Source organism: Uranotaenia lowii, chromosome 1 (genome assembly GCF_029784155.1).
Source record: "Uranotaenia lowii strain MFRU-FL chromosome 1, ASM2978415v1, whole genome shotgun sequence".
Taxonomy (NCBI): domain Eukaryota; kingdom Metazoa; phylum Arthropoda; class Insecta; order Diptera; family Culicidae; genus Uranotaenia; species Uranotaenia lowii.
Genome location: NC_073691.1, coordinates 144,559,979 through 144,573,645, shown reverse-complemented (window position 1 = coordinate 144,573,645; position 13,667 = coordinate 144,559,979). Strand labels below are relative to the sequence as shown.

General features: G+C 39.3%; 1 protein-coding gene across 2 annotated transcripts; it reads right to left on the bottom strand.

Moving 5' to 3' along the window:
- Positions 1-5,883: 5,883 nt before the first annotated feature.
- LOC129738299 (uncharacterized) lies at positions 5,884-13,302 on the bottom strand. Of its 2 annotated transcripts, none has more exons than XM_055729483.1 (3): positions 12,704-12,882; positions 6,489-6,649; positions 5,884-6,414 (listed from the first exon to the last, which is right to left on the bottom strand). In XM_055729483.1, exons 1-3 carry the CDS (start codon positions 12,756-12,758, stop codon positions 6,046-6,048), a joined length of 585 nt encoding a protein of 194 aa, XP_055585458.1. In that variant the 5' UTR covers positions 12,759-12,882; the 3' UTR covers positions 5,884-6,045. The 2 variants fall into 2 exon arrangements, with proteins under 2 accessions (XP_055585458.1, XP_055585457.1); XM_055729482.1 differs by lacking the exon at positions 12,704-12,882 and adding an exon at positions 12,939-13,302 and having other exon boundaries at positions 5,909-6,414.
- Positions 13,303-13,667: the final 365 nt, after the last annotated feature.

The following is a 13,667-nucleotide window of genomic DNA, read 5'->3' as shown; positions in this document are numbered from 1 at the left end:
AAGAGAAATTTGATTGTGGAGAATGTTCGCATTTGGTTTTAGTTTCAGAGCCGTTGAAACAAGCGGACAGTCCTTCAATTACCTATTTGATACATAATGAGCCAATCTGATTGTGTCATCAGGTATTGGGTCTGTAGCGAAATCAGCGTTGCTTTCGAGTAATCATGGTAATGAGGTTTGCATAAATTTTCATTTAGCAGTTGATAGAACATCCACGGGAGTGGGTGATTGTTTTTTTTTTAATTTTTTGAAAATTGAATATTATATGAAAAATTTGTTTTTAGAAAACAAGTCTTATGCATTTATAACTCGGTTGATTTAAAAAATATAACCGATACAATGTCATGATATCATCTTACGCAGTTCTCTGCCATTAAATGCAGAATTTTAGCATAACATGCTAAAATCAATTTAGTTCTGAATTTTGAATTAGTTAGTCGATAACGGAGCCCGTGAGGCACCGAAGAGCACCTCATAGAAATGAAGTCCTACAGCAGGGCTCTGGTGTAGTGGACCACCTCGTTCGTGAGATTCGAATTTTTCACTCAAAAACACATAGCCAAAGCGCAGCCGGAAGCTTTTGCGAGGAAAGGACTCATCAGGTCTCATCTAAGCTGTGACGAACCACCCTATTGATTGAGGATCAGGAGGTGAACAACAAAACCACGAAAGAGTGGAAGTGATTACTTCGTCGGGTAAGTGATCGGTCGATGAAATTATATTCGTAGTATTGCGGAACTATCGAAGTATTTTTGGTGACAGATTTGGGTATTACGTTGGAGATGATTTTTTGCGGAGGTGGAAGGTTCAAAAGAGACCGGGTACAACTAGGGCGTTCACAACTGGGGGCTAAACCGGGATCCTCGCATATTTATTAGGGGTTCATGATAAGACAACTGAGAACGCGAGAATTTCTTCGGCTTGGTTTTCATCGAACGGTCTATGGTCAGAACGAGCCTATTCGTGCCATGTGTGCAGTATTCATGATGTATATAGTGAATTTGATTTTAATTTGTCCAGTGATACATTTGTGAACCGCTTACGAGCTAGAATGCTAAGTTAATTTTTGTGTTGTACAGCGTTTTAAGTTAGCTTCTATTTTGTTAATCAATTAGTGCTAGTTTTGCCTCATGATAACTGTTGTATCGTTTATGTGATCTTCTTAGATGGGTTTTTTCGCCTAGTGCTTTTCCCACACATCCATTTAGACTTTCGGTCCGATGGATTAAATAAATAAACAATAAACAAAACAATAAGCGATCAGAAGAAACGTCTGAAGCAGCAGTCCGAAGAAGACGTGGAAGAAGAATATTTAAAACGTTCGGTAAAATAGAGAAATGGCGTCTAACCTATCAAACCCAGCAAACATTTCTGTAGGTATATTTCTCTACACCTTTGTTATACGTCTCATATACACTATGGAATGATCGTATGAAACTCGAAAAAACAGCATTTACCCAGGGACCGAAAACAGCACGAGAACAGTAAGTGCAACACAATTTGATGACACAGCACTTCCGAAACGAAACTGTGCTGTGTCTGTGTCAATCTACTTTTGTTGCGTGTCGGCCGCAACACAGCACAGTATGCGACACAGTTGACGACACAGTGTGTTCGTGTGCCGGTCCCGATACGATTATCATTGTTGCTCCTGCAGGTAGCTTTTTTTTCAATTCGTCGCCTACTTGCTTGCGGCCGAACTGGATAATTTCTTTTCTTTTGCTTTTGCTCAACACAATGTGAGTGAAGAGCTTCGCCATTGAAAATAAGGAGAAATGCTGTCCAGTCAAGTGCGACGGGTGAAAAAATAGCCTTGCTCGTAACAACACTGTGCTGCGTGTTGTGTTATCCTCGACACGACACAACTGGGAACTGTGTCGTGTTGATTTGATGCAACACAACACAATTAAAGTGCTGTGCCAAACCAAAGTGTCGCACACAAAAATTTATGTGTCAGCACTCCAGGATTTGTGTTGCACGTTATGTACTGTGTTGTGTTTGTGTTTTTTGTCGGTCTCTGCATTTACCTACCAAAGTGGAGGCAATATACATACATATTTTCAACTTCTGGCTAAAGCGGTAAGATTATACGTGATTATACGATTTGGACGATATAGGACACCATATTCATACAAACTGAAAAAATGCAAGAGAGCACCAGTTTTTTTTCTCTCAACGCATGCAAACCTTTGCCAGCGACAATATTTGTTGCCTCTGTCATTGGGCAATTCTTGCAAATACACCATCTGATTTTTAGCAATCTGGTTGCACTGCTGGTCGCAGAGAGAACAACAAAGCTGTTCTCTCACTTGACCCACGCGGGAGAAAGCAAAGGAACGAAATCGTCTTCAAAACCTGCAAACATGGCGGACTTTTAATCATATCCGATTTAAACCGACTTCGAGTAACGATTTTTACGACCTTTTACTTGCGTTCGACGGAATTACGATTCGCAGTAACGTTTTTAATGACTTGAGTTATCATTTTAATGCGATTTCATGTTTGCTGGGAAGTTGGTAACCATCGACCTGGAGAGCCGGAAAGAAAAGTTCTCAAAGTGTTCGTACCACAAATTTGGTAAGTGGTGAATTGGGCGATCGTAGTCCATCAGAGTTAGTAGCTGTGGGGGTTCGTAACACCGAATCGCTTAGCGAGAGATTCAGAATCGTGCAAATGTCCCTAGTAGTAATGACAGAGTAGAGTATAAGGAGTGTTAGTGCGATATCCCTACCTTATATCACATTAGTTTTTGTGTGCGGTTTATTTATGTTTATGCTTATGCTTATGCTTATGATACATACACAGTCAGATCTTGTCAGCATCCCGGTGAGTAGTAAAAGTACATTTACTACTCATCTTAACTCGGCCGGGTCTACTGTGCAGTATTGGACGCAAAGACAACTGGAACACAGGGAGGAAGGAACGTGGACAACAGTACCATACGTTTCCATGATTATAAAATGTTTTCGGGGGCGGTTTATTTATACTTCGAAACAGTGAGTTGATTTTATAGAGAACCACGGATGCATTGACTTCTCATGGATGAGTCTTCCGGCGACGGGTGTTCCAACAGGCCCTTGATTATTGCCACGAGTGTAGTTCGCTTCGACACCACGAAGTGATGGAAATTTCGTTCAGATGGATAGGTCCAATATTGAACAGGATATCAATAATCAAGCGAACACTGGAGAAGCGAGGACAGTCGAGAGGTATCCGGAAAATCAAGGACGCGACAGTCAGCAGTATGACATTTCGGATTCTCAACGAACTGCTAGTTTGCTACCAACAGAACATCCAGGGGCAGAATGTTCTAATTGAATTGATGCAGGCGTTGCAAACCCGGATGAATCAACTGGAGCAGAGTATGAGAGAAACTTGTAATAACCAAAGGCGCTCAGAGCAACCAGAGGTAGGTAATAATCAGGCTGCAGGATAATATTCTAGGGGTTTGGCTAACCCAAATGCAGCGAGACATTCTCCGACGAGAAGAAGCTGTTCATGTACAAAGACAGGCTCACGGAAGAGCACCTAGAGCGATGGAAGGTGTACCTGAGGTACCCTTTCAAACTACAGGGAATAGATTCACTACGATGCCACCTGTTTACTTTGGATGCACGATGCCTTCTGGTCCAACGAACGGACTGGGTACATCGGGTTGACCAGGTAGTACCATTAGAAGAACTGGGACCGGCAATCAGTCAGGATTTTTCCAATCCTTGGTTACCGAACTCGGTCCATCCACCTGTAATTGATGGAAGTAGCGGTTTCACAGGGACGGAGGGAAAAATTTATAGAAATCCTTTGTTGGCCACACCTTCGTTCAAAGAAACTTCGAATGAACAGCATCCAATGGAGTTCATAAAGCAACACGAGTACTGTTTCAACAACAGCGTATCCCCTATGAGAAATTGTTAGCCGTTTTGCCCTGCTTAGAAGAAGAAGCGAAGACATAGGCTAGTGGGTTTGATCATTTATTTCAAAACTAAGAATATTTTATGTACCATTTCTTGGAAAATTATTGGGTACAGACAACGACAAGTTTCGAAGGAAACTACGCGAGGTTCCTATGTACAAAGAAGCAGATCTCACAGGGCCGAATATTTTTTTAAATATTGTGGCAAAAGCTGGATATCTGACGCCTCCACCAACAGAACGAGAATTGATTCAGTATCTCGCCCGCCATCCAAGAAATGTACAGCATTTTTTTGGCTCATGCTAGGAAATAGAATCGGCATATCAAGTTTTACAGTCGGAGGACCGGTTCATAAATTCCACGGCCCTCTATAGTAATGGATCGGGTAACTATTCATCATGGAGGGAGCAAAGCCTGGGCCTGGACCGAGTAACATCAGTCACAACCGCAACATCGCCGGAACCGAAGAAACAACAGAGGAACCGGCGGTCTTGACAGTATTCGTGGGTCGGGAAGAGTTGCTTAGGAAAGATCCGGAATATGAACAATCGAAAATTCAGCGAATCTATCGATCACTGTACATTGAAGTGAAGGTGGACAAAATAAAAGTGGAGACTTTAATCGACAGCGGATGCGAACTGGACAAAAAATAAGCGTTGATGGAATAACCATCGACTCTAGCAAAACATCGGCTATACAAAACTTTCCTGTCCCACGCTCTGTTCACGATTTGCGGAGCTTCATAGGAATGGCAAGCTACGTTGCACGGTTCATGCCTCACTTCGCTGAAATAGCTCGACCACCTTACGACTTGTTACAAGGGAAGCAGCCTTGGCAATGGATGGAAGACCAATAACTGGCATTCGGAAAACTTAAAGAAATGTTCTTGAATTATAAGTTACTACATCACCCTGATTCTGAGAAGGAATTTTTCGTACAAACGGATAGTTCCGATCCAATGAAGAAATTGTCGGTGTGCTTTTTCAAAAGGACAACTTGGGAAACAATAAGGTTATTGCCTATGCAAGTTGAAATCTAAAATCGGCAGAGACAAATTACACGGTTACAGAGCTAGAGGCTCTCGCAATCGTTTGGGCTCTGGATGAATGGAGGCAGTATTTGTTCGGTAGGCATATCAACATCATCACAGACCACAAGGCAATTATTTTTCCTAAGCAGTGCAAATTGCTGAATGGTAGACTGACAAGATAGGTTTTGTTCCTGCATCAATATGACTACGACATTCAGCATTGTAAGGGAACGGAAAACACGAATGCCGATACTTTGTCTTTGTGTTTGTTTGTATAGAAAAAGCCTTCATCATTGTAATGAATGAATGGTAACATTTTATAACTTTAAGAAAAATCATCGCCACTTCCCAAAGCTGTCTTATATAGATCCGGTATCGCCAAATTAAACCTCGAAAAAATATTCAATCTTTAATATCTCGGGAACTACCTATAAAATATTATAGTGAGATTTTTACGGAATATTATCTCTAAAACATGATGAAACTATTTTGAGATCTCAGAGATGAATGAACTTTTAAGTTTTAAGTCTCTCTAATCAAACAATCAATCTATCTTTAATGAGACGCTTCAAATGTAATTTTATCTTAACATCAACAATATCAATAAAAAGATTATAGTAAAATCGTAACATCGATTATTTTGTCATTTTTCTAAGACTTCTAAGCTCGGAGATTTCATATTTCATATTTATGATGATGACTTTTTGAAAATCATGAAACAAAGGAGGTAGGGTCAAGAGTCTAACTCTTGGGTGGGTGGTTAATTTTAAAAATTTCTGGATTTTTATTGTAGACCACAGCGAATGTATCGATTAAGTTTGGTAAGTGTCGGATAACAAAAGAAAAATAAACATACATAAGTGTATAGCGTTGTTCATAATTTGAATGAGGCGACAAATCAATAACATGGCTGATACTTGTTGATGAACTTGACTTGTAATGGACCTAGTTAGTTAACCCTCACTCAGATTTATCAATGTATTGGCTAAATGTCATGACCATTTTAACAAGCTCATTATTCAATTGGAAAACTTCAAAACAGATTGTTCATTTCTAGTCCACCTAGTAAAACGAATTTCAGCGGCAAAGTAATTGATTCATTTTATTCGATTCGCAAACTCATACTCTTGCAGCTCTTGCTTTGAATTCCGGGGAACGTAAACCTTGGATCGAGCTCTGCTAGTTTATCATAGTCCATCACGAAGGTCTCCACGAAGCCAACCTTGGCGGCCGGAATTTGGGATCCTATGGCGGTGAACACGGTCGAGGTCAATTTTACTCCCACTGCTTGCGCAAGGGGAACACGAGCTCGAAGGATCTCCGTTGCAATCCCCCGACCGCGATAGCGTGGTGACACCGAGAGGCCCATCGCAGTCAGGTATTCAGTGACGTCGAACCGTTCGAAAACCTTACTTTGTTCGGTGATGTATAGCACTGCATCCACGACGTCCTGCCAGCGATCACCTTTGCTCTGTTCGGGATCAAATGTTAAAGGGTGTTAAAGGGGGAAAGAAACATAGATCCCAACCACAAATCAGCAATTACCTTATAATCTTTGGCATCATCCACACACGAAACATAGGTAACGTTCATCCCGACGATATCATCGGCACCTTCTCGGAAGCAAACAAGGGCCATCCGCTGCTTGACGAGCTCTCGCCAAACATCCCGAATTTCCTCCACGCTAGGCTGCTGCTCCGCTAGTTCTGAAATGGTAAAGTAAACATTAATAATTACAAACACCACCGTTTTAAATGCAAAAACTTTAGTTTGGCAATGTTCAAACAAGCTGGTCTTGCGTTTGGCATGGATGACCATAGAATAATGTAATTTCACGTTTTTGCAGTTTTTGTTTCATCATGTAATGTTCAGAAGCGATAAAAAATAATGTGGCTTATTTTACTTGCAAAAACGTTTCCGTAAACTTTTTGGTCCTCTTACTAAAAAGGTGGAACGATCAAAAAGTGCTTAAACCAAAAAAAAACTTTTACAGTATGTTTATTCATTCGTTATTTCTTGAGCCACCGAGTAACCCTTCAACGTTACGCTAACCAATGGTGCAACGTAAATCATATGATACTCCGACACGATGAAAATCAGGGACTTGGGTGTTATATTTAAAGGGTGTCCACGATGAAATTGCCACACTATGAAATTGCTATAGCTTTTTAACCGTTGCGTTGGGTAGAATTTAATGAAAAATTGGGTGTATTTAGTTAATAGTGCATTGTTTACATCCTGCAAGTTTTAAAGTCCTGTGATCAAAGCTCGCGGAGTCGAAAGAACAGTTCGTGCGTGATAAAATCTTGTGCATTCATCACGAGAACAATTAAGGATCTCTCGCATCGTTCTTTCGCTAAAACGTTGGGAATTGCGAATTCCACGGTGTCGCGGGTGATTGAGCGGTTCGAGAAACGATTGACCACCCATTGCATTTGAAGCCCAAAAGTGAAGGAAAAAATATTCCGTACAACACCAAGAATCACAACTGCGTAGTCCCAACTACGACGACTTCAACCGAACCCGAACGCCTCCGTTCGAGATGTGGCTCAACATGCTGACGAAATTTGAACGCTGCATCATGGACGACGAAACATATGTGAAGGCCGACTACAAACAGATCCCCGGCAACCTTTTTTTCACGGCCAAGGTAAAGTTCAGCGTTCCGGAGCCTGTTCGCATTCAGGAGATGTCCAAATTTGCGAATAAATTCCTGGTTTGTCAAGCCATCTGCACGTACGGGAAGCGGAGTGCACCTTTCGTGACCCAGGACACGATGAACGGACAGGTTTACATGAAAGAGTTCCTCCAGAAAGGACTGCGTCCTCTCCTGAAGGCCCACAACGTGCCAACAATTTTCTGGCCGGATTTGGCTTCATACCACTACTCCAAGGACGTGCTGAAGTGGTATGCGGACAATAAGGTCAATTTCGTGCCGTAAATGTTCAACCCTCCCAACGGAGCTCCGCCCCATCGAGAAGCAGCACCTTTTTAAACGACCTAAGATAGTGAAGACAGTCGAGGAACTGAAGAAAGTATGGGTTTACATTCAAAAAACGGTTGGTTCACAGGTTGTGCAGAATCTTATGGCCGGGGTTAAGGCCATAAATTGGAAAAATGAAGTTTAATAGTTATTTTTCAATCCCTGAAAATTTGATGGTAATCGGATGAAAACTCGAATTTTGCGAATCAATTTTGTGTGTGGCATTTTTATTGTGGATACCCTTTAAAATGCCGCCTCCGGATCGTCAGTGCAGATATTTATTATGATTAAAAAAAACTTTGTTCTTATTTAATTTGCTGTTATGTTTACAGAGCTGTTTATAACTCATTTTTATCCCCTTTCATGGATCAATGATGGCAAATAAATTGGTCTATATTTAGACATGCCAGATAACAGGAACCGGTTGCAAGAGATTATTATTATCCCAGAATATTGCCCCTGAATGAAGCACGACATCAACAATGAACCTCACAGAGCACATATTTCATTCATAAAAGAATAATCTTATCGCAGCTCGACGGGAGCGATAGCGGCTTTATAACCTGGTGTTATCGGAAGTGTGCTTTCTATTACCAGCAGGAAATATTGAGAAAATAACGTAGTGAAAACAAGCAAAACGGAATCGAAACAAAATAGCTTAGAAAAATGTAAAGCAAAAAAATCATTAGTGAACTCTCGAAAAGTTACAAAAACTCTCATATTAAACGGGATTGTGCCAACGTATGAACTTAATTATACAAATAACACGCGACGTATTACAGGATCCGACACTTAACACTTAACGTCAAAATGATTCAAAATTACCTTTTTTGTCGACCGGTTTCGGGCTTGATGTTGCCCATCTACAGGACGATGTCCGACTCGTCCTGTAGATGGGCAACATCGAACCCGAAACCGGTCGACAAAAAAAAAAGGTTATTTTGAATCCTTTTTCCGTTTTGTAAGAACGTTAAGTGTCGTGTCCTGTAATACGCCGTGTGTTAATTGTGTACAAAAACTCTGTTTCAACCATATCCAATATTGTTAATTAAAACACCTGAAAAAGACTGTTATATTATTTTAATTTTAATTTATTTTTGTTATAGTCGTTTTAACATTTTTCTGGCATTCTCGACTTTAGATTAACGTTGCAGTTGGCGTACAGTAGAGTGCCCCAAATGACCCGACCCCGACCTTTGAAAAAGTTATGCGCTGCAGGCTAAAATTGATCCTGGCCTAGTACAAGAGCTCATGCCAAATTTGAGCCAGATCGGATTACGGAAAGGGGTCGCTCAACGAGCCTGAAGTTTGTATGGGATTTTGAGACATTTTGTTCGGGAGAAACATGAAAAACCAGTTTTTCATCAATAACTTTAGTTCCTTTCGGTTGATTTCTTTCAAAAACGGTTTTTCTTTCAGCCTAAATTATGAAAAATATTTCATCCGAAGACAGCATATCGATAAAAGTTAAGACAAAAAAGTTATAAGGCTTCAAAAATGGGCTAACTTTTTTAAGGATGGTGTTCATCACTGTTAATGAGTCGGGGCGGTCGAACATATTGCCGCTTCATTAACAGTGATGAATGCCACCGTAAAAAATGCTAGCCCATTTTTGAAGCCTAATAACTTTTTTATCTTAAATCTTATCGATATGCTGTCTTCGGATGAAATATTTATCATAGTTTGGGCTTTAAGAAAAACCGTTTTTGAAAAAATTTTAGCCTGCAGCGCATAACATTTCACAAGTTTTGAATTTCCCATACAAATTTGAGGCAGTCTAGCGTACAGTCATTGAAAAATTCATCCGATACAACTGTATCCGATGTTTACTCTTGGGCTCCGCGGACATCAACTCAGGAGGAGGCAACTGATTGCCAACAGAGCTGTATCACGAACCCACTTTTTTTTACGTATTTTGTCAACTTACCTAATTCAAGTCAAATTACCTTTTGATATTTTATTCACGCCCTAGGCATTATTTATTTAAATCTCATAGAATTGGTAACCACAAAGTCACATAACTATGTACATAAATTATCTCTTTTTATAGCCACAGCAGTAGCACACTAGAATGGTCTAAATTGAACCAATAAAAAAGTTTAAAGCGGTTTGGAGTTTGCGCTTGGGCCCAATAACAACTGGGCAAATTTTGGTAGCTCTTTGATATAACATGTGCTGTATTTCAATATATGTATGGTAGTTAGTTAAAAAAATCCGGCAACCTTATCAATTTATTAAAATCAATTTCTTAAAGCTGAATCTTGTAGTTGAAAATTCACAGTGAAAAAAATGTCGAAAACTGTAAGTCTGAACAAAAAAAAATTTTTTTCTTACTAATCACACCAACTTTAAACGGCAAACTGCTATATCACACTAGACTGAGTCGATTAAGGGTCATTTTTGAATTTCTGAAAAATGGTTTAAAATGCTTTGTTTTGGTTCAAAACTCATCCAGGATTTTTGCAGAATTTTTAAGTAACCTTTACATAAGTAAATTTGAACTTTAAGGTTTGTATTGGATAATTGATAATTTTGTACTGAAAAATCAACCTCGTGTTGAACGGGGGCATGTCTTTTAGCATTGATAAAACATAAATTCAATTGACATCACTGCCGGGTGCCTCGCTAAGTATTGCATGACTTCTTTTCATGCAAAGCTTCGCGAGGCACCAGCAGTGATGTTAATTGAATTTATTGGTTATCAATGCCAAAAGACATACTCTGGATAAACAGCTAATAACTTTTTTGCCTAATTACATACGAAGTTACGGTCTACTATATTTTTAGGAAAAAAATACCTTTAAAGAATTTAAAAATTGGCACAAAAATTATTGGCAGGCTCGGTTTCACAGAAAAAACAAAAATTATGTTGATTTTTTAGTACAAAACATTTAATTCTTCCATACAAACCTAAAAGTTCGATTTACTCATGTAAACGTTACCTAAAATTTCTGCAAAAAACATGGATGAGTTTTGAACCAAAACAAAGCTTTTTTGACCCCAGGGTTTGAGAAATTTAAAAATGAAATTTAATAATCCTAGATCCACAAAATAAGAACAGTTTTGATACGGCCCAAAAGGAACCCAAAACCGTTTGATATTTTTGGGTTTAATTTGGACCAGTCTAACGTACACTCCAGCTGGATTAGGCATAATTTGACGAAAACGAAATTGAACTTGACTTCTAGATAAGGTCGTCTGAATAAACACGCCGAGCCGTTTGTTTGCGCCCAGATTCTAACGGTCACACACATTCTATTCAATTCACCCGCCTCTTATCATGCCGATGTTTATTCAATTGGACGTGAAGTAGCTGAGTGGCTTTCTACTTTTTCTCCCAAACAAGGCGATAGTGGCGATTTAATATTTAATTCGTCAACTGATTTCCATATTCTAATGAAAATAAATGATTAGCCTACACAATCTCGCAAATTTAGTTTTTATTTTTTCTTCAATTAGTTTCATTGAAATTCATACTTGAGAAGTTTCTTTATTAGTTTTAGATACAATATCTCACTAGCTCATAAGATCTATCTTATCAATTTAAAATTCGACATCGACAAAAGTTTGATTTGAACGTGTAATTTATATTCCGAATGTTATTTACAAACAAAAATTCAAAACAGATTGCTCATCTTACTTTTATAAATTATCCCAATGAATAAACTATTTCGGTTACTCCTAATAGACACTGATTTCCGGTTGTGATGCAGAAACTACCTCCAGAATTTTTGCCCTTGTGTTTTTCTTCTTTTAAGCTACTCCAATTATCTTTTTAAAGATAAACTTTTTGACACTTTTGATGATAGACGGATAGAAGATTAGAAGAGGATTTGTTATAGAAGCTGAACTACGTACTAAATTCTTTGTCCGGCATCAATAAATTTTATCGAATAAGTGTAATCTATAGAGACGGCACGACATCCTGCATATTTGTTTTTACAGGAACTAAGGGGCCGTTCAGATACCACGTGGACAGAAATATGAGATTTTTGACACCCCCCTTCCCCCTCCGTGGACAAGCGTGGACATTTGGCAAACCCCTACTCCCCTCCCCGGATGTCCACGTGGACAGATTTGAATTTGTTTTTTTTTTTTCAAAAACTCATTTGACAGTTAGAAAACACTTCTTTTTGCCTATTTGTTATTGGAATGGCTTATTTAAAAAAATAAAATAAATAGCTTTACCGGATATAAAATAATTTCAAACTTTTAAAATTTCTTAATAATCATATTTATTACTTGCTTTCAAGTGGCTTTTGATTGTTTAAACTTAAACTAGAAAGCTTTGTAATTCTATGATTCAAAAAGTAAATATGTCCACGTGGACATGACCCAAACCCCTACCCCCCTCTCCGTGGACAAGCGTGGACATTTCCAAACACCCCCCTCCCCCACGTGGTATGTGAACGGCCCCTAACTGGGTTGAGTTGTCACGTATGTAAGTTCAACAGTCTGTCATCTTTTCAAATCTTAAACCCTCACAGATAAAGCTGGATAGTCAATTATAAAACAAATTTACGGTGATCCCTTCTAATGAAAATCATTGACGTATTTCAATATTGTTTCAAATTCCAGCCACACTAATGATTTAGAAAGATGGCGATCAGACCTAACCTTGTCATCTCAATTGAGCATTTAAATTTTCGTTTAAGGACAAAACAAAGAGCGACATATTTTCACTCTCTGGTACCAATAAAAACAACACCAACAACTCTCTCTATGGAGACAATTTCTATGGTGAATATACCCACATAACATAGGGAGGAAAACATACCTCTGCGTTGTTCCATATTCACCATTTCATCTTCATGGAAACATTTGCTCTGCATCTCGAATCACTCCGCTTCCGCTCCAGTTTACAACTTCTGGTTCAGTTTCTTTTCATTACACCCTCTTTAACATGAAGACTCTTTTCTCGTTGTTCAAAAATTTCACTCCTACCTAAACGAGTCGCTTGATAAAGCCTTAATTTTTTAACCTTATAAACATAGGTATAGGAAATCACTCACTTTTGGCCCTGCACATCGGCTCGTCGTGGATGAAAATCCCAATCATATGGTTTATTGCATCCTCAAAGCGTTCCTCCGGCAGATCCTGGACCACGTAAGTCACCATGGCGTCACTGTCCACATCCTTGGCCTGGAAGCGGTGCCACACCGATGGATACGGAACATCCTTGGGACGAGACCAACCCATTCTTGACTCGCTTCGGTTGCCGTCGTACAAAGATGACTAGTAGAATCACGATTGATAACGACGATTGGCGTAGCAAATTCAGACCGTTCCTCTCAAGCGCATGGGACTGGCTGCCTGGGAGTTGTGTACGTAGCGTATCACGCTTCGCGTCAAATTGCTGTTATTTTTCCGCCACTTGTGAATTATCACTTGTCCGGTTGGAGAGCTGCGGCGTTAGAGAGAGGAAAAAGGGAGACTAAAGACGTTGTTTTGTTTGCCGGAGGTAACGTTTCGCGAATTGGCAGAGGTGTAGTAGGATTTATGAATTATTTTCGTTAGAAGAGAAATTTTATATGTACCTACTTTTAATTTTTTTTTGTTTCTCTTTAATGAGTCTTTTCTCACAATTTACATTGTGTTATCATCGGGTTTTTTTTTCATTAGACCTTTTTTGAGTTATTGCGGCTAGAGATTCATAAATAGAGGGAATACACTGTACAGATCAGCTTGAATCTCTTACCAGGATATCGTTCTGGTTAGAAGTTTATCAAATTCTGTGCTGT

Coding starts and splice junctions, on each gene's coding strand:
- LOC129738299 (XM_055729482.1), bottom strand. CDS start 13,125: ATGGGTTGGTCTCGTCCCAAGGATGTTCCGTATCCATCGGTGTGGCAC. Junction 6,650..12,938: donor GCCGATGTGCAGGGCCAAAA/GTGAGTGATTTC, acceptor TTACCATTTCAG/AACTAGCGGAGCAGCAGCCT. Junction 6,415..6,488: donor ATGATGCCAAAGATTATAAG/GTAATTGCTGAT, acceptor GATCCCGAACAG/AGCAAAGGTGATCGCTGGCA.